This window comes from Corapipo altera, unplaced genomic scaffold (genome assembly GCF_003945725.1).
Source record: "Corapipo altera isolate COAL_440 unplaced genomic scaffold, ASM394572v1 112, whole genome shotgun sequence".
Lineage (NCBI taxonomy): Eukaryota > Metazoa > Chordata > Aves > Passeriformes > Pipridae > Corapipo > Corapipo altera.
The window spans coordinates 2,718,903-2,745,860 of record NW_020884899.1 but is presented as its reverse complement, the minus strand read 5'-3'; the positions used below and the strand labels follow the sequence as shown (position 1 = coordinate 2,745,860).

Here is a 26,958-nt window from a genome sequence, read left to right as displayed (position 1 = left end):
CTGAGAGAATTCCAGCAAGAAAAACACAAGGTTTAGAAATGAGAGATAGATAGAATTTGTTGCTAAAGGAGCAGCTGAATGTAATAATCACCTGCGAGAAATGTTGTAATGAAAAAGACAATGATGTGTGGTTTTTATTTCCCTGTTTGTACTTATAATAAAAAGGAAGAAATGGGTCTGTTTGGAACATATAATATCGTTCTGATGTTAGAAAAGCTGTTTGACTTATAGGAAAAGAGGTTGGGAGCAGGCTACCTCTGGAAGTTTTGCAAGCTTTTGCCAGATGATTTTGGGAAAAGGAAGTAGGCTAAGTATTCCCTATTCTGAATAAGGAGAACTCTTCCTAAGGCCTTTTCTAGCCCCCTATGGTCGTATATCTCTATTCACAGTGCTGTTTCCATCTCTCACAATTAAAGCAACATAAACTGTCAGAGAGGTCTGACTTGATACAGACCTTATTTTAGGCCCCAGACAGGCTCAGGCTCGCTCTTGCAAAGCTTGGTGTAGCTGGCTGTACAAATAAACTGAAGCCAAATTTTATTGGTAACAACAGCTCATTGAAACCTTTTTGGCTCACCAGAGTTTCCCTGAAGTGAAGGCAGAGATCTGGGAAAAACACACCTGTCTCCAGGTGAGTCTGACCTAGGGAAGGGTGATAAAAACTTTGGGCTCACGAGCCAGGCACACAGAGATAACAGTTTTTCTTTCCTTCCTTAACATCCACACCACCTTTTCTCATTTCTCTTCTTTACAGACCAAACTTGAAAAAAAAAAGGAGAAAAACCTCCAAACCCACAGTGCGGACAGCTCAGTCATGTTTTGAATCAGTAAGATAATTGTCATGACCATTTATTACCTGGTCTAGTTTCTCATTAGTGTACTTTTCTTCTTGATATCTTCAAATATTCTTTTATTCACTGTTTTTTCTTTAACTAAAATTACCTCAGTGCACATTCAGTTGCTCGTATTTTTAATCCAGCTCTGCTCATTTATATATAATTCCCTCAATTTCCAGACCACTCTTACTGCCCTCCATTCTTTGAGTAGACATTTGGGAAGAGGTACTGGCTGCTTGGCATTTTCCTTTCTTTATTAGCAGGATCATATTGTATTCTGACTCCTTTCAGGAGTCTCAGCATCCTTGAACTTCAATATCTACTACTCTGGGAATTCATTCTTTAGCATGCATAAAGGACTAATGGGTGCTACCAGGGAGCATCCCTACTATTTAAAATCAGCTCATAGTGTGAAAAAATGAAGTTATGAAAGTTAGATCTATGCTGAACATTCTTTGTCTAGAATCTTTACTTTCATGACTCATGAAATTATCTCTCGTGTATTTTAATTTTCATATTTAAACTCCATTATTTTACCACCTTGCCAATACAAAGGAGATGTATGCAGGCCTTATATAGCCTTCTATATATATTCAGAAACTATAACCAGTCCTAGAAATTATTATCTGTACATAGAGGTCAGGAGACAGATAGTCCAAAACTACACTGCAGCTCATTTTAGCTGTCACTGTTTTGTTGACAAGGGTAATGGGATTCAAGTAAAAGCAGTATGAAGAATTCCTTCTCAGGGAAACTGTGAACCCCTCTTTGCATTTTTCACACTGTTTCTCAAATGAAAAGCCATCAGAGAACCAAATGGAGAACCAAGGCTGGTCATTAATTTGCACTGGCCATCCAGAAGGGTTTGGCCAGCTGGAATGTTTAGATGTATGGTTACTATAACTAACACTCACTGGATCACTCCATTAGTATCACAAATTTTACTTGAATTCTTCTGTGGCCACCTCTCACCAGTACTGGAGTTTCTTGCAGCCATTAAATTTGTCCATCCACACACCATTCCCACAAAACAAAAGCTGTTACTGCTTTCTGGGTAAATGTCATGCTTAAAGTCATGAAGGTTTGTGGTAAATCCCAGGTTTATAGGAACCCTAACCAACAGCCACAAAGTGATGGCATATTCAGGATGTTAGATGTTACTTCAGATTATTAAGTGCAGAAATACCTGAAGATGGAATTAAATGAAATAACCTTTAAATAAAATTAAAAAAACAAAAACAAAAAACAAACAAAACACAAAAACAAAAACAAAACCAAACAAACAAAATCCAAAACACACAAACAAACAAACAAACAAAACAAACCACAAATTCTCATCTGATGTGGCCACTGAATGTCCTCCTCCACTTTGATTTGAAACACCACCTTTTAGCACTCACAGTCCCTTTAATGAAACAATGCCAGTCAGTTGTGCAGAAAACAGGACAGAGTGGTCCCAGCTAATAAAACCTGGAATTTGTTGGGACTGTAGATATTAAAGTTCATGACTGAGTGGTTTAAAGAGTAAAGTTTTTATTTGTGCTAGGGATCCATGAAAGACAGGCAGCAGGAGAGGTGAAACCATAAGATGCAGAGGTTATGTGTCATCGAGTACTAAAGCAAGTAGATGCAGGTAAATGGAACTGCTCTACTTTTAATTTAAAATAAATTCTTACCACAGCTGTGTTTACCATTGCACCATTGTCTGCAAAATTAACACACGTAGTACTTCTGGAAATTTGGATTTTACAGATACTGCAGCCTTCACTTGTAAAACAGTAGACACAGTTTGAACTTGTGAGCCTTGGAAGTGCCCTTGAACTTATGAATTTATGGAACTGTAGAAATGTAAATAGCCATACAAGGCGAAATCTAGTAATTCTGTGACATTCTTGGTTCACAAAAGCAAAGAAGGACCAACAAACAGACCAGATGCTGCCTGTGCATTGTCTTAAGGGGAGGCCCAAATATGTTGGATAAGAGAGGTAATACCTCACTATCCACTCTTTAACCAGCTCTTGAGGAACATGTTAGATAATGCAGCCAGAGAAAGCTGTGCAGAGGAAAGCAGGAGACAGTGGGCACAGACAAAGTCAGCTTATGAGCCATGACATGCAGTGCTCAGAGAACAGAGCAGAGACTGGAAAATGCAATACAGCAACAAAGCAAAAAGCACATTAAGTGGTTGTATGGAGTGAGGTGGACTTGCAATAATAAAAAATATTTTTTGTGACCTCCTGTAGAGCTCCTCTTTCTTCAGATTAACAACTTTGCTGCATTGATAATTCTGTAAGTAGAAAGAAAAAACAGAAGCTACTCTCTTTATTGTATACTCTTGGTACAGGAAAGAAATCACAGGTGAGTGCAAATGAAATATTGTATTTATTTTTCTTTGCACTGCAGTGATACTTAGACCACTCAGTCAAGCCAGACATGAGTGGGTAGTGGGAATTGCAGATCTACATTATTTCTTACATGTTTTACGTGTTCAGTCATGTCTAGTTTTCTTCCTGGGGTCTGATGGGGCTCCAGATTTGGGCTCAGGCAGCAGAATTACCAAGAAAGTGGGCTAATATAAACATACTCCAGTTGGCTGCTTAGTAACTAGGTGAAGTTGAGACTGATTTATAGGAAATTTGAACATGTGTCCTACTAGAGGAATGAGCAAAGTTGATGACTCATTCCTGTATTAATTCAGTAACAACTGTGAAGACAGATACCTTTATTTTCCAAATCTCTTGAGTGGACCCTAAGTCAATCCTACTAAACAGACAGTAAATATTGTAAGATCTGATGAGTGTGTAAGCTGATGGCTTTATAACCCTAAAATCTTTATGATCCATCTCTGTAGGCAGGAAGGGTAAGTTTTGACTTCGTCCTTGATTACAGTTTACAGTTGCCAGAGAATGACTGACAGCTTAGAAAATCAAACCAGCATTTTTTGTAAACACATGTGTGTCTGTATATGTATTTCAATCCATAAAATCTTAGAAAATTCAAAAGCAACTTGAGCACCACGTTGCTTTGTCCATATGCAGATTTTACTCAAGTAAAATTCCTGTTTGGTTCAGAAAGATTGGAAAAGGATGGCAAAGACCTGTCCTTAATCATCAGAATAACATACATTGTGCTGTGGCAATGTCCCTGGCTGGTCCACACACAAAACTCTTAGATATTTATCCTTTATCTTTCTACCAGAATCTGAGTCCTTAGAAAATCAAGGCTGGCAAATGAGTAAAACTAAAAATAATTTTCAAATGCTTCGCTTTGAAGTCATTTATCAAAATTTGGGATCCAAAAGTAGCTTCAGCCTGTTATTGCAGATTGAGGTCTGCTGAAGGCTTTCATCAGGCTTCCCTCTAAGCACATCAGTCATACTTTAGATATAAACTTGTCTGCTAAATTTCAGAAAGTAAAATATGTGTGTTGGTCCTTGCAGGATGAGGGCTTTGAACTATGGGTGGAACTTCACAAATTGTTTTGCCACCGAATGGTTTTACAAGAGTTTATGAAACATCTTCAAGTACCAAAATGAATTAATTTATGGCATATGTTAATTGCAGGAAACTTTGCTCTGTACTGTAAAGACCTCGAAAACATCTTAAGCCAATGGGGTAAACAGTATAGAAAGGATCCAAAAATATTGCAGCTGCATGCCATTCTTCAGTCACTTTTAAGCTCGTTATTATTGCTTATTTAAAAATCCCTAGAAATAGGGGTTTCTAATAGATCTGCTGATAGATCCTGAACCAGAGTCACACAAATGGCACACTGTAATTAGACAGGGGGAGGGGGAATGAGTCTGATGTTCTGCCAGAGCTCATTAAAACGGGTTGTGCACTCCAGTGCACAGAACATCGCTCATGACTGGTAACAGAGGAGCATACTACTAGCTGGATAGGGAGGAGAACATGGAATTATTTTTCTTAAAACTGGGGGGAAAAATGGAGAAGAATGGGGAAGTAAAAAGAACAGTGATACTTTTCAGGGACTGAGATAATGCTGTCCCTGACCATATGTTGGTAAACCAAAATGCAGTTGTGCTTTACCCTTTATTAGCAGGGCAAAGGTTTACTGCTCAGAAGTGCCAAGGCCAGAGTCAGTGTCTTTACTGCCTAATCTGACTGGCATTTATTTGGCAAGGTGCAAAAATTTCTTGGCAGGTCTGGTGGTTGTACTTGCTAATCATGTGCTATATGTTCCTGTGCATTTACGTTTGCCAGCATACAAAGATGTGTGTGGCGCCTAGAGCTGCCATTTCTTATTAAAGATGATGCACTTTTAGAAAGCATTTGACCTGGGAGGTAACTTTCTTGCATTCTTGCTCATCCTTGCTTTCTAATGGCCAGTTTTTAACCCTGCAGGACGCTCTTAATATGTAGATTAACACAGATCACCACTTGCACCAGCAAAGCCAAACGGAACAGAAATTGCTACCTGGCACCTTGGCTTTGCTGGGTTTACTTTGGCCTGACAGAGTGGACACCCTTGCATATGGCAGCAGAAGAGAGGGGGAAAATGTTGTTGAATGCATTAACTGACTCATTAAACTTATTCTGCAAACAAATGTTCTGTAGTTCACAGAAAGGTAAAAAGCAGCGAAGCAGGGGCGTGTACAGCAAAATAGCCTGAGGTGCATTAATATAATTTAAAAAAAATAATGTGTAATGCTGTGTAAAATACCAAGAAACAAATGAGAGCAGATGTGGACTTGAAAGGAGGGGTTACTATTTAGTAACCAATTAACAAAATTAGTGTAATGAAGCTTTCTGTTAAAAATGCAAGAATATTTCCCTTCTGTTGAGTCCCACATAAGAGGACGCTTTGGAGAGTTTGAAGGTTATTTCAGTCACAGCATGTCAGAACAGGAGGCCAAATTTTAGCACCTCTTCTGTGCAGGTCTTGAGGGAGAACACAGGTCTTTAAAGGTCTAACATTATCGATTTAATACTTCTTTGGCTTTCATAAACTTTGTCTTAGCCAGTATATGGTATTATTATTCTGTAAATCCTGTACCAAGCAAAATATCATTCTCATTTATATAGGGCAGGGGAGAAGATTTGTCCCCAGTCAGATGTTTGGTTGAGCTGAAGAACTGAACAGAAGTCTCTTGAGTCCTGGTTCAGATAGTAAAAGCTATCTCCCAGTAAATTAGGTTTGGGATTCCTTGTTTGAATGCTATTCCCATATCCTATGGACATACTGGGCTTATATTACAGGAGCAATATTATCCCTGTTCATTACTTTTTGATCAGAGATAAAAAATTCCTGGATCCAGGTCTGATTTCAGATGTCATCCTATAAATATAGTGGAAAACCAAAGCTGATAACTTTTTCTCAGCAGGAATGGGGGAATCCAGACTGAACATTTGTGAGCCACTGCTGATCCAAATCATGAACAAATGACCACATATTAACATCCATGGTGAGATGAGGTACTGATAGAAATGCTAATGAAAAATAGCTCTTCTCTATTCTGGGAAAAGCAAATAGCGGAACCATCTCTAAGGCTTGCTTTGGTAGCTGCTCTGGAGTTGGTGGTCCTGTGTAGATTGACATTTGCTGAGAATCTGGGATAGAGATTCCCCTGTACATGGGAATTTGGGACTGGACCTTACAAACCAAGACAATCATGGAAATCATGGCTACTTGGAAAGGAAAGGTTTCAGCTTCTCTACAATACTTCCTACATTTACTGTCTTCCTTCTGCACAGTTTCTCTTTGTAAATGTATGAACAGGTGTTAAGATGAACCAGTAAAGAGGTTACAGAACATTAATTGCTGCTTTGAAGTGTTATCTCTAGGGAAAGTAAATTAAAACATAAACAAAGCAAGTAATAAGTATGCTCCTGAGGCAACAGATAAGACTCACTAGAGAAGTTTCAACACCAAGTGACCCAGCATTTTACTGCTGCTGAGGGAGCAGAAAATGTATCACAAGTGGCCGTTCCTGAAGTCAGGGAAGTATGTGAAGTGGATACCAATTTCTTAACAGGTTCTTCTGAAGTGGGTAGTTCAGAGCTGCTACACCAGATCTTCATCAGAGGACTATTCTTTAATTAGCTGAATCTGCAGGTGTCTGTCTAAACAGGTACTATGGTTGTTTAGTACAGTGTGTCTGGAGGCCTGGTACACTCTTTGTGTGGTACACTTGTCCATCTGGTTACTTGAGAGTTCTTTACCTGAGTAAACTAGGATTCTTGGCTGCAACTCTGTCCCATCTGAGAGAGCATTTGCAACCTTGAAGTTTATGTGACAGGTGAATGGAGTCTGGATAGAGGTGAGAAAACTAATCTTTCTTTGGCAAGAATATGGTGCAGGAAAAGGTTTTGATCCAGTATGTGTAAATCTGACTCTTTTCTTTTGATCACGGGGCTCTCTTGAGCTTAGTTGTATGGTATGACCCATCCAGAATCAAAGTGCTACAGTTACAGGCATCAGTTATTGTGAGGAATTCCCAAGGTGTATTTCAAGCTCTGGATTCCTTGCTAGGTTTTCGTCCTATCCTGTGATTTTTGTTTCAGTTCTGATATTTGACATTTCATATTAATAAATGGTGTTTGTGAGACAGTGGGCATTAAAATCAGAGTGGGTAGGAGCTTTACTGGCCCTGACATTTGATGAAGAGCTCATCTACCTACATAAATCAGCTTGGTTACCAGAAGACTTTGTGATGTGTTTATTTCTGAACAATAACACAAGCCAAACAGACACATCAGTAAAGGGAAAGAAAGAACATATCAACAGGAGTCTGAATGGGGAACAAATACTGATGAGAATGAAGTCTTATCTCAGGTTGCAGGAGTTGGTGTTCCCTGCTGCCAACAGCTTTCACAAACCAAAGAGAGAGAAATGTTTTTATAAAAAGTATAAAGAAGTTGGGAGACCCCCTTAGATAACTATCCACCTGCATGTAGCTGTCCCTGAAAAACCAAACAGCAGGAATAGAATCCAATAAATGCTTATTCTTCAGCATGGCCAAATGTCAGCCATGGGGCTTCACTGAAATGAACAAGCTCTGTGTTGAGTAAATATATATTTTAATAGCTTGGAGCTGCACTATCAAAGGAAAACAGCTGAACAGCAGAACAACAAAACAAAGAAGCTTTGAGGCCTTCCACTGCCTACAGCAATATACAGCTGAAGATGAATACTCTGCTCATTTCCACTCTGAACTAAACTCTATCTTCAATGCCATCAATATTATCAGTGTCATTACTGAACTGCAGCGTGAATTTGATGCAATAACTATTAATTAGACCATTTTGCCCTCCTCCAGCAACAGCCCTAGTGCATCAGTTCCTAATGGAGTTTATGTTATGTTATTTTATTTTGATTTTGCTCAGAGCAGCCTTTCTGAATTCTAAGTTACTGTAAGGTAATTGAAAGTACAGCAAAGGTTATAGAATACCCTTCATACTTTACCAGCTCATGTGCTTCACAACATTACACATCAGCAGCATAAACAGCCAACTCAATAATGAAGAACGCTGACATAAAAAATAGCACCCTACAATCACACACTCTAAGTCTTTTCACTCCTCTCTCAGTGGTCAGCAAGGTGAACAAAACTGGGAATGTCAAAGAGAGAGTGCAAAGCAGCTAAAACTTCACTTTTAGAGGCAAGAACCACTCAACCTTAAAACCTCATCAGGTGTTCCATTTGTTTTATACCACAATGATTGTTCTGTATAGCTCTGATACTTCTGGGTTAGTTTAAATCTAATAGGGTTTTCTGTCAGGCTATAGGTAAATTTAGCATGTCATCTAACCTGCTGATTTAAGTCCTTCCATTGGTACATGAAACATCAGTGAGTTAATTTGCATTGTAGAAGCCCAGGTTGCTGCATCATCACTCTGCACAGGGAGTGATGCACATCTGCCTGTACTGTGGCTGCTGCCTCCTTCAGTCACTGAGCAGGGATAGGACAAGGAATAAACGTCTTTTCTTATCTAGCTCTGTCTCATCTGCTCCTTTGTGTTTTCACAGTCCCCGTCACAAACAGAGCTCAGCTGCTCAGCTTCAGCAAAATGAAAAAAGAAAAACTCAGGATTTCTTCTGAAAACCTAGCTCCTTCAGTCTGTTGCAGGAACCAGCCACAAAAACGTTGCAAAGATTTCCTAATATTTCCTCCAATGTTTTGCTCCCTTTTCCTAAGCTGTGGAGATGACAGTTGTTTTCCACCAATCCATGAACATGTGAACTGATGTTTGCCTGTAATTTTGGAAGGGGACAATGGGTTCTATTGATCATTGCTATTGTAATACTTGCTGCTACTGTGGGTGAGTTTCTGCTTCCTCACTCCTAAAGTTTAGGAGTTAACCTATCAACCAAGGATGTTTTTATATCTATACTCACATAGGTAGATAGATAGATAGATATACACATGTAAGTTAGTGTGTATGTTAGAATCAGCTGTTCCATGAAATTGCTATTTCCTGTCTCTGGATTGGGAAATATTTTGAAGGAAAGCACATTCTGGCCAAATTTCATTTCAGTAATTAGAGAGATATGTGGGTTTGGATTTTTCTAATGGGAAAGAAAGTACGATGGGACCTAATTTTTTTAAACTGCAAAATGCCATGACTCATATTTGGTTCCAGTTTCTGCTTTTCAGGTTTATCATAACCAGCAAACCAACATGTAGCTGGATTGCATGCATCTGACCCATTGACCCCACTGACTTAAGGGAAGTATCTCGTTGCTACCGATGATGAGTTTCAGTTCCTACGAGTGTGAAGCTTTGGGTCCAAATGTGCTGAGAGGCTTAAAAATATCTATGAACATAACTACAGACAATCAGCGTTGCTGAAATGTCAGAGAAGTAACTCAAAAAGTGTCATGATGCAGTTTCCTTATCACTGAAGTCATCCCTGAATGGAAAGAGAACCATGGGGGCCTCCATATTCTTTTTATAAAATCATTATGGCTTCATCCCTTTAGAACACTTGTTACTCTTGGCTCCCCACAGTGGAACAGGAATGAAGGGAGCACGTAGGATACTTAGTCTGAAATCTTTGATTTTGAGATTCAGTACAAGTTTTGCCCTGTGATTTATGAGGTAGATGCTAGGAAGAAGGCTGGAGGATTTAGCACTTTATGTCTCTCTGGTTTGGACTCACAGGTATTTAAAACTCCATTATTGTTTTAGTAAAGCTGTGTAAGAATTTGCTGAAAATGCTGTCTCCCTCGATTCTTAATGTCTACAGGACATTTCTTATGATAAATATTAATAATTTTCAAGGACATGGATGAGTGCATTTTTATAATTATCAAAACCACACATACTGGTTTAGTGTTTAAAGTTAATTATAGTATGGAAACTAGCATTCCATAAGGGAATTATATTAACTCATCAGAGTGAGTTCATTTTGCCTTTCAATTTACATTTGTTAAATTTTATTTACTGATTTTGTATTTAACTTCTAAGGACTTAGTGAATTTGTAACTAGATAACTTTATTCCTGGATGTTTGATTTGATGCGTATTTAATTTACAGCACCGTGTATTTGAACCTGTTATAAGTCCATAAATCCTAATAACTTAAGAGGAAAATAAGAGTAATGAACTTTCAAAAAGTTCCTACAGTTGCAACATTATTTACGGCATGAGAATGGAAAATCAGTATTTAAGAATTTTAGATTAGTTCTCCTTCTTGATACCTCAGTTTAGCCTGCTGCTGAAAGACAAGGGTGACCAAGAACTAGAAATATTTAGACACTGCTGATTTCAGAGCCAACTAAATGTTCCATCACCTTATCTGGTTCTCCTGTGTACTACCATAGGGATTACATTCCACCCAAAAAATGTCTTTCATTGGCCATGCAGCATTATCTGCAATCTTTCTCATAGTGGGAATGATGATCTGATTACACTTAATTGCAGAAGCCTGTGATAAATGGGAACCAGCTGCTTAGTTAGTTTTATCAGGTACCTCTCAGCATTTCACCTGTACTTGGCAGGTTTCTCTGTTGCCATAGGGACTAATTCCAGCTTCTCAAACCTGCAGCACTGAGATTGGGGTGAAGGTTACAGGTTATGGCTTTAAGTGAGCTGGTAGTGGAAGGATCTCTGCCAACACCTACCTGCAAGAAGTTCCAAGCTCATCTGGTCCGTGAGAGAACAGCAACAAAAACCGGCGACGGCAAAGACCCAGGTAAGGGTTGATGTGAACTGGAGAGCACCAGTGGGGGGGTAGGATGTTCTCTCAGCTTTATTAATGTGAACAAAATTCAGGAAAGCAGTACAAGAAAAGTCAAAAATATCATAGAAGGGAGTTTTGATATTTGATGTGGAGAAGCAGGAAGCCAGGAAAGGGAGGAAGGGCCTGTACCACAGTTGTTCACATGACACCTGGTTTGACTGAAGGTATTTTCTTTCTGTTTGTAGAGACAAAGGCTTATTCATTCTAATACTGCTGGTATGCTTCTGTCTGAGTCTCTCAAACAGTGAAGAAAATTAATAAAGAAGTTGTCTAGCCTTTGGAGAATTCATAAGGATTTGTCCTTTTTGTTTCATGGTGATATGTCTTACTGCAAGGGGAGGAGACACTTTTTCCTTAGATCGCGCCAGTGATCACAGCATGGGAGAACAGTCCGTAATATTTCTAAAGAATTCTTCCTTCATAAAATCATGTGAAAATCTAAGTCTGAAGTGAAGTATTTTTTCATTGGAAGCCCCACTGTACCCCATGCAGGCCATTGTGAGGGTCCTCAGACTTGTGAGTTTTCAGTTTAATGATTAGTGAAGGACTCAGAGCAGTTCCACAGTTATCATCACTTCAGCTCCAAAATCTTTAGCTGAATCCTAATCCACTGTGTCTTTTGGAAGATGTTTAGAAACTGTAGCTCCCTGCAGAATCTCTTTTAGAGTCTCCAAAGGGTTACTAACATATAACAGAATGGACACTATTTTAAGCACAGCTCTGCAAATACGAGCTCTCAGCTCTAATGGATTCTACTTTAGAGTCTCCACCCAATCTCCCCAGTCTTTTAAAGATTGGTTTGCTTCTATTAGCAAAAATAGCACTGATAGTGGGCACCCTTGACTAGCCTCCCTCGAAAGTCAAAATTGAGAGAGTATGGTGACATTAGTATGCATCCTTGCTCAGAACAGTGGAACTGATGCAATACATTTACAGCAAATTCTGAAATTTCCATCATAGTAAAGAGAAACTGCCATTCAATCCAGTGAAATGCTTTCTCAGCGTCAAAAGATGCTATTACCACAGGACTGGCATCATTTTTCATCTTAAAGAGGATATTAAATAAGCACAGCAAATTCGTGCAGGTGAGCCTACTGTACTAAACATAAAATAAAACCACGCATTGTTCGGGATGAATTATTTTAATGCTTATACCTTGAGTCAATTGGCCAATAACTTTGCCAATTTGTTAATACCTGCATTTAGGAATAAAAGGGATCTATGTAACCTATATTGCTATATGTTCCAGTCTGTTTCAATGTTGCCACAATCAGCACCCTTCAGTCCGCAAAGTATCTGCTGGTCAGCACCTGGTTTGCATAATGTAGCCTTACAAAGATGAAAAAAACCAGCCAACATCAGCTGGCCAAAAACCAAAAAATAAAGGTAAAAAGGTTCCCCTTTTCCCCTTTTGAAATGTGAAGGCTAACCTTGTCTAATGATTACAAGATTTATGAACAATTCAATAGCAATAGACTATAAAAGTGATAGGTCAGTCCACGTGTACACAAAGACTAAGCAGCTTTGGGGGAGATGAAAGATAAGACAGAGATCCAGCTTAGATCAAGAGCTGTATTTTCAAGACAGCACAGCGTGCTGGTAGTGACATCTTTATACAGAAATACTTAGGTTTGAGTTTAGGAACATATTTTATTCACACAGTTTTGAATACAGAGCCTCCCTCTTCGTGGATCTTGAGCTCCAGGCAGGGAGAAGCAGAGATGTTATTTCCCTTTGCACCACTTCTTTATTAAGATTCAGAAGTGATATTTCACTTACATTAGGTATGGTTGGGGAGCATCTATTGCATACTAGGCTTTCTCAGTGTACCATCTTCTACATCTTCTGCTAAATCCTAATTAGCTGGCTTGAAATGTCAGCAGCCATGGGCAGCTTTAGGCCCCAAAGCTTTCATTTCTGTCTGTGTGAGTGAAACTGTGCAGATCAGACTTAATGCTTTACTTAATATCTCGCTTGACTGTCTGTGATGATGTCTAAGACCTTGTTTATCCCTGACACACCCTTCAAAGTGTTTCCCACTCTGCACTCTTTTCCATATTTGCTGCATATACTCTTTTTGCCCTACTCTAATCCCTTCCCTTCAAATATGTAAAGCTGTGAATAGACAGTCTTTTTCCTGGATATTAGTTAATAATAGCCAGACTGTGAAACTAAAACTTACAGTACTGTATTTCTAATTAATCAAAAAGACATGCTGTAATAATACAGCTACAGACAAGTAGCTGTGTTAGCAATCAGCCAGTGCTCTGTGGGAAAGCAACTTGCCAAGCAGACCCATCATTAGCCAGTCACATCATGGACCTCTGCATGGATTGGATTGGGTGGGTACATGGTGGAGCAGATGGTAGGAAAGAGTAGCCAGGGAGGATCTAGTCCAGCTACTCAATGACTGGACAAGAGAAAGTTAAAAGAAAAAAAATGAAATCAGTGCAAATGGTTCTAGCTGAAGATGGGGAGTGAGGGGAAGGGGCATTTGAGGAAGTTTTTGTCAGGTGTTAACAGGGCTCTTTGAAAGTGCTGCAGTAATCGTGGCCCCCGGGATGTTTCTGGTTCAGGTCTGCATAATTTGTTGTAGCATCTTGTGCCTTGCTGTCCTGAGAGCTGAGGAAAGGAATCTGAAACCCAGAGTGGGACCATATGCCCAGCACTTTTGCTAATAGAGGCTGGCTCAGTTTCTCATGAAATGAGCCTGTGCACAGCCCATCCTTGTCTTCTGGGGAAGAGTGGAGAAAACACATTTTATTCTGATGCCCGCTGGTCTCCAATGTGTCTCACCAGCTTTTGATAACTGCTGGTGGTAATTCAGGAGAGACTGTGAGGCTTCATAAATTATGGTAGCTAGAAATGTGCAGAATCAGAGTAAAGAAATCTTCCAAGCCAGCATTTATATGAGGTCTCTTTTTTGCCCAATTTTATTTGAAACTTTCTTCAAGCTGAGATGGGAGAGGTTGCTATTGCAGCAATCCTCAGGTGATGCTGAGAAATAAGAACTCTTGGTTTCAAGAAGTCATGAATGTTCAGATTTCCAAAACAGCCTTCTAATTTTCTGTGCCCAACTTCAGGCTTTGTGGGCCTCGATACCCAAGGTACTGAATATCCATAGCTATGAGGTGACAGCTTGGAGTTAAGTGAGCAGCATTGCTTACCTTCACCATGCAGCTGTCTTCTGGAAATAGGGATGAGGCCACATGGATCGTGTGAGGACAAGTTAGTGTGTAGACAATGCTTGAATATGAATAGTGCTTAGGATAAAATTTTTGAGGATCCCAAGAAGTGGACACAGTTGATAGTTTCTTTAACTAAAATGATTGAGCCAGTTACACAAACAACACTGGTACATGATTCCTTCTCACTTAGGAAGAAAGTCCAACACTGTCCATGCTTCCTTACCAACACGATATCAAAATATATACCAAGACAGTCTCCAAAATCAGTGACTGACCAAACATTGAGCAACTATTACGTTATTTTATACTAACACACCGCACCCATTTATTCACTTCTTCTTTAACTGTTTGCAAGTTCTTGAACCACAACCCACAGTATTTCAGCCCAGCTCGTGGGTTGGAGCTGCTCTGCACGGGCTCCAGGCCGGGCGAGGTGAGCCAGCTTTATCCCAGAAGGCTCCAGTCACAGGAATGCGGTTCTGTGCCTGAGTTAATGTGCCAGTATAGACACGCTTTCAGATTCCAAGCTCCACGTTTTCCAGGCTGATACTGCTTAGAAACAGAGAAGCTCTCATTTATCAGTGGTCAGAAACCGAACCCGCCAGAATGGAGGAACCGTTGCTGGAGAGCAATTCGGAATTGTGACAGAGATGAAGCGGTGGGAGACTGAGCAGAGGAAACTCATACAATGAGCAAGAACAGCTTGTGTCACGTTACCACCTGTTCCTTTGACATCTGAATTTATGGTGTAAACCATAAATGGCCTAAGGCCTCATTTATTTGAAGTCAGGACAGAAACAGCACATGCCCTACAGAGCTTAACTTCACCTTTCAAGTGCCGAGCACACGCAAGACTGAACAAACCTTACAGAATCTGGAGGCTCTTGGTAACAAAAAAATGAGATATTTACCATACAAACAAAAAATATTGTAGATTAAAGGATGTCAAAGTAATCCCTTCTAAACTAAAATCATAAACAAAAAGGAAAAATAAAGTAAATAGATAAATATGAGTGTTTGAGGCCAAATGCGTTTCCCACCAAGTAAATAATCAGATGGCATTAAAAATACTGAGGCAAAACAGGAGTTAGTATGTTCCTGGCACTGTATTTTGTGGGAGAGAAAAGATATATAGTCATCACTTTGAATAAAATATATACCATAAGTGGGAAAAGTACAGGATTTTTTAAAGTTCTGTCACTTAAATAAAAAGCACGAGGCAGGTGGTGGTGACAAAGGCTAGGGAATGTGATAACAAGTATTAATAGCAGTTCAAAGAAAGAAGGGTACAGCTGCTGCAGGAAATGTTGGATCCAGCTCTGCAGCTGAGCTGCACTTGGTCCTCTGCCCTGAAGTGTAAGAAAGAAAAATGAGTGTATATACCCATGGATTTGCTCTAAATCTGTGATTTGAGGATGCCAGTAGACACCCAAGATATCTACCCAGCATGAAATAGAGAAGACTTGTTTTCTGTATTTGGTTAAGAGTGACAAATATCACTAATATGGCAGAAATGTTTAAACAAGGACACAGTACATCACAAGGCGAAACAATCTATCTGGTTTAGCAGCTGGTTTGAAGCATTCAGTTAGGCAGCTATTGCAGTGAAGAAACTCTCCCACTGTTTCAGGCTGGTTTTTACAATTCTTGTTCATCCTGGCTAGAAGACTTTTCTAGGGTGGTTTGCAGGACCCGATCTGGATACAAGAAATAATTTTATAGCCATTCTGTACTCTCTTGTGGATTCAGATCCCATGTTCAACTTCAATTAACTAAGCAAGCTACAGAACCATGGCCACTGTCTCTTTAAAATGACTGCACCCTGGGCCCGTGATCCCTCATATCTGCTGGCCTAGTCTATCCCATCTGAACCTACAAATGGCTAGAACCAACACTGTCTTTAACAGGCAGCTCACCTGAGACCCTCCTTCAATTACTTTCGACTTCTTTGGGAAAGAAGAGTACTCAGGACCTCTCAGCAGTAAGGTCAAAGCCCCAAGGCTTCATTGAGGTGTCTGTGTCTGGAGTGTGCTGGGTATATGGAAGAAAACTGTACATTACAAATTTGACCACTACGTACTTCTGGGAGAACACAGAACTCAAGGATGAAATTTCTGAGGTATGACAGGAGTCAGTGACAGCTATTCTCACGCTGTACAGTGATTTATTGCTCTGAATTAGCATATACGCTTATATAGCAATATGGATAGTAAAGATGGTTTCTATAAACATAATAAGAACAGTAGCTATTATCAAAATAAGATCTATATAGCTTGGCCACTGAAGGACTTTACTTGATTCTGTGACTGTGCCTTTTCAGTTTGATGCTAATGGATCCCCTTGTTGCCACAGTTGTTGTTCAGGCTGTCATCATAAGTGATGTTTGTGTTGGAAATAGCAGGAGAGTTTTCTATCGACTCTCTAATAATACATAAAGAACTGCAAACCAATCCATAATGAGCACTTATCCTTCTTCGCTTCCTTTTTTCCTCTAATGCTTCATGTCTTCTATCTGCTTGACAATTTTATTTTGAAGTTTAGAAATTCTGTTCCATTTAGCAGTTTGGCTTCCTGTTGGTGTAGTTTTTCTCTGCAAAGGAACAAGCATTCAGACTCTGAAAACTGAGGCATTCAGGATCCTGTTGAGATCCCTTAAATTACAGCAAAGATATCCCCAGAATATTCAAATGTATCCAATCCCTTACCAAATTGTAGTAATTATGTTCTCAGTTGCTTTAGTCCATATGTTAAATCTGTGCTCTGTTTATAGACAGGATGTATGTCTTCCTTCTCTTGTTTTGGTGGTGAATGGTAAAACAAAAGGCCATGGAGAACAGTTTCTGGTCATCCTGTGGCTTCAACAAGTGGTACTGGGTACCCTCCATCTGTAGCCTCCTGTGCCAATTTCTTAATCTTCAAAGTTTCTGATTTTAGAAGTGAAATTTTGAGTACACTGTATATTGCAAGATATGTCTTATTGAACTTCCCCTCCAAAAAAGTGATTAGAATGAAGCACAGTGTTTAAAGTGTGGTTTTAAAGCAGATGAGTCCATTCAGTTGAGCTAAACATTGTTTCTGAAACACCCAATACCTATATTTATGTTTCCTAGATTGGGGAGAAAAGTAAGAAATAAGAAAGAAAAAAGCAGCAGATTCAGCAGATCTTATCTCACTATTTCCCCCTTCTGTTTTCATTTGCACTTCTATTTCCATGCAATATTTCATTTCTTTATGCATCTATCACTGTTTGCTTCTGTCAGAAGTTCAAAGGCAGCATGCTTTCATAAAGGAGAGACAGTATTGACTGATCTATAATATCGTTTCTACCTTTTTTGACCAATCCTCAATGCATATTTTCAGTTTTGAAAAGCATTTCTTGAATCACTGGGTAGTTTGAAAAATCTATAGTGTAGGCTCATTACTTTATGGCTGCTGAATGTTTTCCATTGGTTGTGTTTGCAATGCAAAAATGTGGCCCTTTCTCTCAGGAAAAAGAGGTTAAAATTTCATATATACATAAATAATAAAACAACACAGGGAGGTGATATCAGTGTGATATATTTCATTCCCTATATACCTTTGACTGCCCTGCTGTCCATTAATCCACACAAACTTCCATCATATTCCAACCTCCTTAGCACCTTTAGTCTCATTTTTCTAGGTAGTCAGTCAAAAAACGCTTACTTGTCCCCTCTGAAATGTGGCACTCCCAGCCATCCACACAAATGTCACTGGCTGCAGGCCCAGGACAAGCAATATTCTGTTCTACACTAGTGATCATGGTTTAAGCTCATACCTCATGAGGCTGCAGAAGTGAGAGCTTTATACTTCCTAGTGAGCTCCTTGCCCCAGCAAGCAGAGAGGGATAAAATGGCTGAAGAAGGTAATTCCAGTGAGTCACTCTTGAGGAGACAGATCCAGGGCTTCACAAACCTCAGGATATAATGGAAAGGACAAAATGATGCAACTTTAACAGGAGTCACTTTGAGATTCGTTTTAAATTTTAACAAATATTTTCTCATGTTTAGCCATCTATAGAATCTTAGTAACTCAGATTCTTCATTTCAAAGGCATAAGGATATCAAAGTGGTCCTGATACAATTATCCTCTCCCCTCCATTCTATTTTAAGCACTTCTATCACCAATATTTTTCTGAAAAACACATACACATAGCATGATGGGAATGTATTTAAGCGCTTTCAGCACTCCTGCAGAGTGACACATAGAACTCACCTAGAGTTTAACTACTTATATCACACCAGATCCCTTTTCTTCTCACTCTTTTGTGAAGGGTAGTATATAAACAAAAGCTTCCTCTTTCTTACTTTGTTTAAAACTAGGCACAGATCTAAATCAGTTCTCTAGAACATTATCTTTTTTTTTTTTTCCCAGCAAAGGAGCCACACTGCTGTCAACGAGTCACAAAATAATTAAACATTTAAGACTGTCTGGGCTTTCATTCTGAGGAGGTGACAGGGCTAAAGCGTAGCTGCAGCTTCCAGTTTGGAGGCACTCTGTGTGCTGGCTGCATGTGCAAACACCCTGCCTTAGGGTGGGAAGGAGAGAGGGACAGCGAGGTTCAGAGCAGGGTTTGCTGGAGTCACACAGGGAGTAGACGGTGCACTCAGGGAAAATGTCCTGGCAAACAACCTCTGGATCATCAACACACCAGCCACTGCCCTCACCCTAACCCACACTGAATAGTTTGGCTACCAGTTGCTGAGGTGCACTGGCACAGAGGCTCCCCCACTCCAGCACTCAGTCCAGGCCAACCATAATGTGGAAAGGAGGTTTATAATTGTTCATTATATTAAGGTGTAAATTATGCTATGTTGTCTCTACATGAACTTCATGAGAAATCAGCCCCAGTTTGAAAGGGCTATTTTATATCTCCCTAAGGGAACCTCTGAAAGACAATCTGGGCTAAAATGCATTATAAAAAGGTAGTTATTTCATTCATCCAGACAGCTCAGGGGAAGTTGCTGTTTAAGCAGTTTTATTTAGGCATCAGTGAAAGGGCTCTGCTGCTCCAAGTCCATTGTCAGTTTTTAGAGGTTTGTCTCTATCTGCACCACTATTTCTTACAGGGATTTCTCACTCTACATGGATTTTTGTTATCATTAGCATCTTAGGTCCTCCTTAAGCTGCCACAAGCAGATTTTTATTCCATATGACTATTTTGTCAGCCTGTAGATACCAGAAAGGTGAAATTGAGAAGGGTAAATTGGAAGAGGAGACAATCCAGTCTCTTCCATGCAGATGAAAGGCTCTCCTCAGTCAGACTTTGCTATCGCTCTGCCATTTTTTTCTTCTGTGTCGGGGAAAGCAGCTGTTTATTTTTTAATCTGTCTTTACCCCAGCTCTAAGGAGGACTAGAAATGCATGTTCAGTATCCCTTGCATATAGAAAATAAATTGGTTGAAGCAGGAAGTCAGATGGACTTTAAGGAGTTTTCTGTATTGACTCGTTTCCAAGTTGATTAAATGCTTATAAGTTCAGCCTGTGCTCTTCTCCTTGCAAGTCTAACTACTGGGTATACAGATTCATATCTACATGTATACAGACTCTAACAGTGTTAAAAAAACAAACCTCCAGATAGCTAGAACTATTAGTTCATAGGAATTTTAAATTAAATTAAATAGCTGGGCTGTTTTCCAGACGCTTTCTAAAGTTCCCATGCTTACACAAAAACCTCCGTAGGATTTACATTACACTACTGTATTTGTTTCAGTGAGCATTTGACTGCCAAGAATACGGTCTATGACCAACATGGCAATCTAATTAAATATTTGACGATCAGAAAGCTGGACATTATTCAAGTCAAGCATTAAATTAGAAAATTTAGTTTGTCTCCTTTATCAGTAGATTTTTAAATCAGCCTATTCTACCAAAACCCATAAGTTTAATGAATTTGGTCAGACATACTGTGTAACAGATGTCTAACACACAGCCATGAGCCTAAATCACAAAAATGATACTTCACTTAGGCATGGTAAAATATATTAGAAAGGCGCAGAAAGGTCAGTCACCAGCAACCTGCTTCCTGGTATTTGAGAAACAGCACTGTAAAATGCATGCATGAGCTGCCTTTTGTAGTCTCTTGCAGGAAACCTTGGAGAGCCACAGATAATTTTCTTTCAATGATTCATCAAGTTGGCCCTTTGTTTCACTAATTTGAGTGTCAAGTGCAACCACATAATAAAGAATTACCAAGACCTGATAAGATTCTTCTTATATTGCTCCGTTTGTCTTAACAACTGGTACTATTGAAACCAAACTCACAAACTGAATAAATAGCAAGCATGTGTGCAATATGGCATTCTTCTGTGAAATGATAAAGCGTGTTTACTGCTCTATCTGCTGAGGTACCATACATTCTTGTTTCTTTTTTACTTTCTTAAAAGGCACTAAATGCTGCGTGCTGTGCCCATGCTAGAGATGGCATTTGTTTCACTGTTAGTCCTCCAGTGAATTAGTAAAGATAAAAAATGGATTTCAGTGACAATTCCAGCCTTGAGAAAGCTGCTACTGTGACCATGGTTGAGTTACCCTGCTGATAGTTTTCTCCTTAATGTAATTTTTAATGCTATATAGCTGTGGGTTAGATGTGAAGCCATATATTAGAACTATTATTTCCATGAGTAGTTTCAAGTGAAATAACTTCATGATTAGGAGATAGATTATTTTTAAAATTCTGTCACTCTAAGAACTTTGTAAGAGATCAACCTTAAAATGGCTTGTTTAGAAGGGGTATATTTGTAAACGTGGAATTCCCAGAGCAAAAAGTCTACGTATTATGAGGTCTGCTAACAAAGTTTTCACAACTGAACTGAACACCATTAACACAAACATAAAATAGTAAAGAAGTTTAGAAGGCTGCTTGTGAGACTGGGAAAATGTCCGCCTTCAGAAACCAGAGATGGCATGGGGAACAAGTCTGTCAGATTTGCTTTAGAAAACGAAGAAAGCTTCTGTCAAAAGGGTTTGAAGCCGGTTGTTAGAGCTCGGGAGAGGTTGTGTGAGAGGGTGTTGTCAGCGCCGCGCAAGGAGTTTGAGGGCGTCGATATTTTTTTTTTTTTTTTTACTAATGTGGATTTAAAGTATTGCCTGAACGCCGCCAGCTCCAGGAAACCCGGCTAGCGGTGGGAGATCGGGAAAATTTCCCGCTGGGAAAAACACAAATAACGTGCCGTGAGGGTCGTGCCCCGGTGCCAGGGGCAGGACAGAGGCCTGGGCAGGCGGAGGGAAGGAGGGAAGGAGCCCCTGCCCGGTGCCCGCCGGCGGAGCAGCGGCGGAGCGGGAGGCAGAAGTTTTAACTTCCACCTGCCCTGAAGTCGCCGCTGCGCCGGCAGCAGGAGGCGGAGGCGGGGGCGGAGGCAGGCGGGGCAGCCGAGGACCCGGCTCTGGCAGGCTCCGAGGGTCCGGCCGGGTGTAATTCCCCCCTAATCCCCGCCACGGCGGCGCTTCCCTGGCCGAGCCATGTCTGCGGCTTCCCCGCCATGCCGAGCCTAGCGGGGAGCGGGAGGACTGGCGGCCGGGAGGCGCACAAAATGAAGACCCTGATGGTAAGTGCATTGTTGGCACTGCTCATCCCGGCTCCGGCGGCGGGGAGGGGACGAGAGGAGAGGAGAGAGGCGCGGGGCTGCCCCGGGCACCCTGCACACGCTCCATCCTTCCCCGGCTCTTCGGGATCGCGCGGAGGCCACCAAAACCTCGGCGGCGGCGGCGGCCAAGAACTTTCCGCCTGCTTTCTTTTATTCGTGTTTGCTCGTGGTTTGCGGGGTTCTGCGTGTGTGTGTGTGCGTTTTAAGGAGCGTATAGAAAACCGATCTGCTTAAAGGACGATGCTGGAGGTATCTGGGCGGAGGGAAGCGCTACAGTCCCCAACACTCCTTAAAATCCACGAATCGAGATGCCCAGAGGGGGACGGCGGCTCGGGGATGAGGCGCGGGGGAGCCGGGCGCTCGGAGGGGAGGAGAGGCGAGGGAGCAGGGCTGGTGGAGAGGGTGGCAGGCAGGGGAGCGGGCTGGGCGAGGGAGGGGGTTCCCCAGTTCTGCCGCACTTTTGCCGGGTCTCTGGCGGGTGAAACTTGCGGGTGCGCCGGCGGGGGAGCGGCGATCCCCGCTGGGCCCCGCGGCGCGGGCAGCCCGCTGAGCCGGCTGTGTCTCTGCCCCCCGCAGCGCCACGGGCTGGCCGTCTGCCTGGCGCTCACCACCATGTGCACCAGCTTGTTGCTCATGTACGGCGGCATCGGCGGCATCGGCGGGGGCCACCCGGAGCCGCGGCGGCGGCAGCAGCAGGTGGCGGCGGTGCCCAGCCGGCCCCCCGAGCGCGGCCAGCGCCACCCGGCTCTGCCCGTCGGGGCCGGCCTCCTGGAGGGATACATCAGCGTCCTGGAGCACAAGGTGAGCCGCCGGCCGCGGGACCTCCCCTCTCTCCCGGCCCCCGCGGGGGGAACCTGCCGAGCTGTCCCTGGTGCCCCCCGGAGATGCCCGGGTCTCCCCTGGGCGGGATCGCCGTGCCCCCGCTGTCAGGGCTGGCTAATGAAGCCCTCGGGTGCCGTCGCGCCTGGCCCCGAGGGCACGACTTAGCGGGGTCAGGACCCGGTGTGAGCCTGCGGTTGGGCATTTGTGCGGTGCTGGTTGTCTTCTCCCTTGCGCAGGGGAAGAGGGAGGGTGAAGTGTTTTGTTTCTGGTGTTGGATGCTGTAGCTACAATACAAATGTGCGTTTATGGTGATAGTCATAAGGGTTAAAGAATGAAGTTTATTTACTGGAAGGGAAGGTCAGTAGGTAGGTGTTTATTCTTAGCTCGTTTTGTCATGGGAAACCAAAAAGAATGTCTCCTGCACAAATGACCTTTTCATCCTCCTCCTGGGAAGCAGAAGTTGCCAACCATAGTTACCATTATAGAAATTGGGGGGCATTTCTTTAATGCTGAACAAAATTATGTCCCTCCCCTCGACAGAGGAATTACCAGGCTGGATTGTCAGACTGTAATACCTGTTTACCAGAGACAGGCAGACTAAGCTTTGATAGCTGGCAGAGCAGATGTAGTGACATAAAGTGAGCAAGGTGGCACATCCATTCTGAAGAGATAGTTGATCTTCAGGAATTTTCTCAGAAGGCAGATTCCTCTACTTTTGTGCTGTGTTCGGAAACTCCAAGGTCTCCCTCTGCCAAAACCCCAGATAATGTCTAGTACACGCACATCTTGCAGTAAAAATTTTCAATAAAAAATAAGCAAGGGAAGTGCGGATTCTTAACTTTCTCATGTTTTCACATCCAGACTGACAACTTTCTGAAAGATAGGTTGTCAAACACGTTACTGGGCTCAGTTTAAAGGTACTGTGTGAAGACTAGTGACTTTGATATACAGAGATTTTTATTGTTCCTCCTGGCATCACTTTCTATGCAAGAGTTATCTGTAGGGCTCTTAACACAGAAAAATAGCACATGCTGGTGCCTTGTGGGCTTTATTTGCTTTCTTACTTGGTTTGCCTGGAAATTCTCAAATGTAATGTCTATAGATAAAGCAAGTTTGGCCACGGGCTTCCTACTGTGTGAGATGTCCCCTTGTAATTCCTTCATTCTTCTTTAACATAACTGTAGTGATAAGTGTAGATATATATGCACATGATTTCTGTAAACAGCAGTAATTGAAAAGGCATCTGTGGATTTTTAGGATGCATAACTGAGTAGCCCTCTGACACTGATAACTTACATTGGTTTCTCCTGACTTACAAACACCCCTCATTAACAGACCATACTCAAAATCACTATTCTGTGTTTATTGTTTTCCAGGGTAATTTTAATGTTTCCCAGTGTTTTGGAGAAAGATGGTTCTCTGGCTTTTTAATATATTGTAATGTGGCCTGAACCCCACAGATACTCCATTTCTGAGTTTCATTTCACACAGCTCATGCCTCACAGTAATAATCTGCTGAAGGTTTAATAACTTTTTCACATAACTTCTGTGGGTCAAAAAGAATATTGCACAATCCCTACTGTGTTCCCAGCTTGCTTTGTCTTATTTTAATGCACATGAGATCATGCAGAGAGCTCTGCCACTGTGGTATACAGAGCAGTGAGGGCACTGTATTAACATAAGGGAATGATGGGGGAGAGAAGGGCTTTGACTCTTGATAGTGTATTTGTTTTAGTAATTTCATTTAGTAATCCATGTACTTGACATGGATTTACAATCCCAGAACGTAGAGTTTTCCTGCAGAATAAAAAAAAATGGAGAATGCAAAAGATCACAGGCATTGATGGTTTGGAAGAAGAAGGATGCAGGATCGTTTATGGTGAGAATGGGGAGAGAGATTGCAAGAACTGAGAAATGATGGAGCATTTTCAGAGAACATGTGTTTTGGGTGGAACACTGGAAACTGCAGAGAAGACAGCTTGAGTAGCAGGTATCATAAAAGTCCAGCCCATAGTGAGACACCATGAGGGAATCAGGGAGGTTTAAGGAACATAAAGAGAGTAAGATAAAATTCTGTAGCTGTGAGAAGGATGTGAAGAGACAGGGAGGGAGGTCTGGAAGGAGATGAAGAGCACCTGTTGTTTGAGGACAACAGGCTTGGAAAGGTAAGGGGGGAATGACTTCAGCAATGGTCCATGCTGTTTTGATAGCACAGAGGTGACGGTGTGAAATGACAGTGAATGGTAGATTTTTTTCACAGTACAGCCTCCTTCATTTCCCATGTAGAATCTTGGGATTTTCTGTCTGATTGAATGACCTGAAGCTGAATGACCATTACACAAAATTCATCCTTGGTATGTGTTCATGCGTGAGTGACAGTTGCCAGTAGGATAAATGTCTAGATCTACAGATCTAGGAGCTGAAACATGTTCTTGTTTCAGGATCTCATAGTTTGCTTTCATACAGAAATCTTATTTCATGTTTGTGGTGTTGCACCCAAATGTTGTGCATTTAATGAGAGTAAGTATTCAGTGCTATATGAAAGCTACAAGTATTATAGAACTCAGTATTACTCCATAATCACAGTGTGAGGATTGACACTTACAGAAGCTGTGTAAATATGTGGCAGTATAGACATTTCTCTTCAGGAATAAAATTTAACAGTTGTCCACACTGTGAAATATCATGTATTACAAATGTCTGTCACTACTAGCAATGCAGCTCATTTAGTAGTGCTGGATGATCGTGTGTGGAGACTATTTACCAGAAAATCAAGGCACTTAGTAAAGTACCAATGATTTTGAAATATAGCTTGCAATATTGTAATTACCAATTATTTTTCTCTTTTTATATCATATTCAGTAAGAATTATAGTTTCTCATCTATCCTGTCAAGAGAAGCAGGCAGTCTCTGAGAAAACAGCAAAATACCTAACATTCTTTTTTTACTGGATTGAAGAGATTTTTTTTTTGCAGGAGTTTCTCGTCTCTTGGTCAGGTTTGTAATGTTTTGTTTCCTAGCGCTTTGCCTTCGTGGTTTCTGTAAGCCCATTTTTCTGTGAGTCAAGCATCAGAGATCAGAACCCATTTACTTAGCTTCAGTTGCCTGTCACAGTTTAGCAGCGCACACTTAATTTTTGTTGAATTGAACTCTTAAAACAAACAAGCTCAGAGATGTCGTGGATCCAGAGGCGCAAGTGGGTTCTTGTCATTTCTCCTCTGTGTGTCCCAGAGCAGCAGCAGTTGACAGTCATTGTTGATGGATGTTTGAAACGAATAAATAGGATGTTTTTTTTGTTCCCAGTAGCCAGATGTTGCATCCTAGAAGATCTCACATTTGGAACAGAAAATATGGTTTGCTGATAGTTACTGTTGAGAGGTCAAGGACTGAAATGAAGTGGAGAAGCAGCAGCTTCCCTTCTACTTGGAGGAGCTGTTGCTTCCTACAGAGGCACATTGACGGGGTGTAGCACTGCATCTGTTCTGCAGTTAGAAAGGACAGGAGTCCTAGACTGTCAGACTGACATCTTTCCTAAATTCTTTGTGTGTAATCCTGAAATTAAAGAGGTTTTGTCACTGGCATCGAGGGAAGCAGAATTCTGCTCCTCAGTGGGCAGGTGTGGGGATAAGCCTTTCTGTTGATTTGTCGCAGTGCTTGCAAGAAATTACAATGCTAATATTTTTAAAGCAATTACTGCATACAAATAACAGACTGTTAATGAAAGTAGGAAACCTAGCACTGTTCCAGAACTTGCAAGAAATAAATATTTAACCATTATATTACTATTCTGAAATGAATGTAAGAACATATCTCTGGACAGTTAAAAAGCTTTTTACCCAGTATTGACTCAACAGTTGGTACTGCAAATAAAATATCAGTTTGTCACATATGTAATTGAATGGTATTTGAAGCCATCAAGAATTCAGTTTCTTATAAAATTGTTTTAAAAAATCAAAATCAATCTTTCAGACCAAGTGCATAATCTATTAGAGCAACATTTAAGTACCTTAAAAGAGCATTGAGATCAACATGGTAATTTAAGTGATCACAATGATTTCTTAATTTATGATAATGTGAATTATCATATGCAAAGAAATCTTTGTGATCCCTTTAAATTAATGCAGATCAGAGAACTGTGTAGTTAATGAAGTGTTTGAGGAAGAGCCATTCTGCAAATAGTGCTATAGCTCCTTAATCTCTGAGACGCAAAAAGTTGCTCTCGGAGGAAAATATTTTTTCCAGGATAGTAAACTTTGTGCATTTCAAATAGGATGGAAGTCTTGCCATGTTTTATATTATTTTT

At 41.0% G+C, this 26,958-nt stretch overlaps 1 protein-coding gene across 2 annotated transcripts in view; it reads left to right on the top strand.

Annotated features, from left to right (window-relative positions):
- Nucleotides 1–21,328: 21,328 nt before the first annotated feature.
- The window catches only part of ST6GALNAC5 (ST6 N-acetylgalactosaminide alpha-2,6-sialyltransferase 5), a 70,852-nt gene continuing 65,222 nt past the window's right edge, over nucleotides 21,329–26,958 (top strand). Inside the window, exons 1-2 of one of the 2 annotated variants that reach the window (XM_027649041.1) lie at nucleotides 21,329–21,794; nucleotides 22,410–22,634. In XM_027649041.1, the coding sequence (XP_027504842.1) occupies nucleotides 21,729–21,794; nucleotides 22,410–22,634 (291 nt within the window). In that variant the 5' untranslated portion in view covers nucleotides 21,329–21,728. Of the gene's footprint in view, nucleotides 21,795–21,925; nucleotides 22,083–22,409; nucleotides 22,635–26,958 lie in introns of those variants that run through there. The other variant, XM_027649043.1, reaches the window with a different exon arrangement.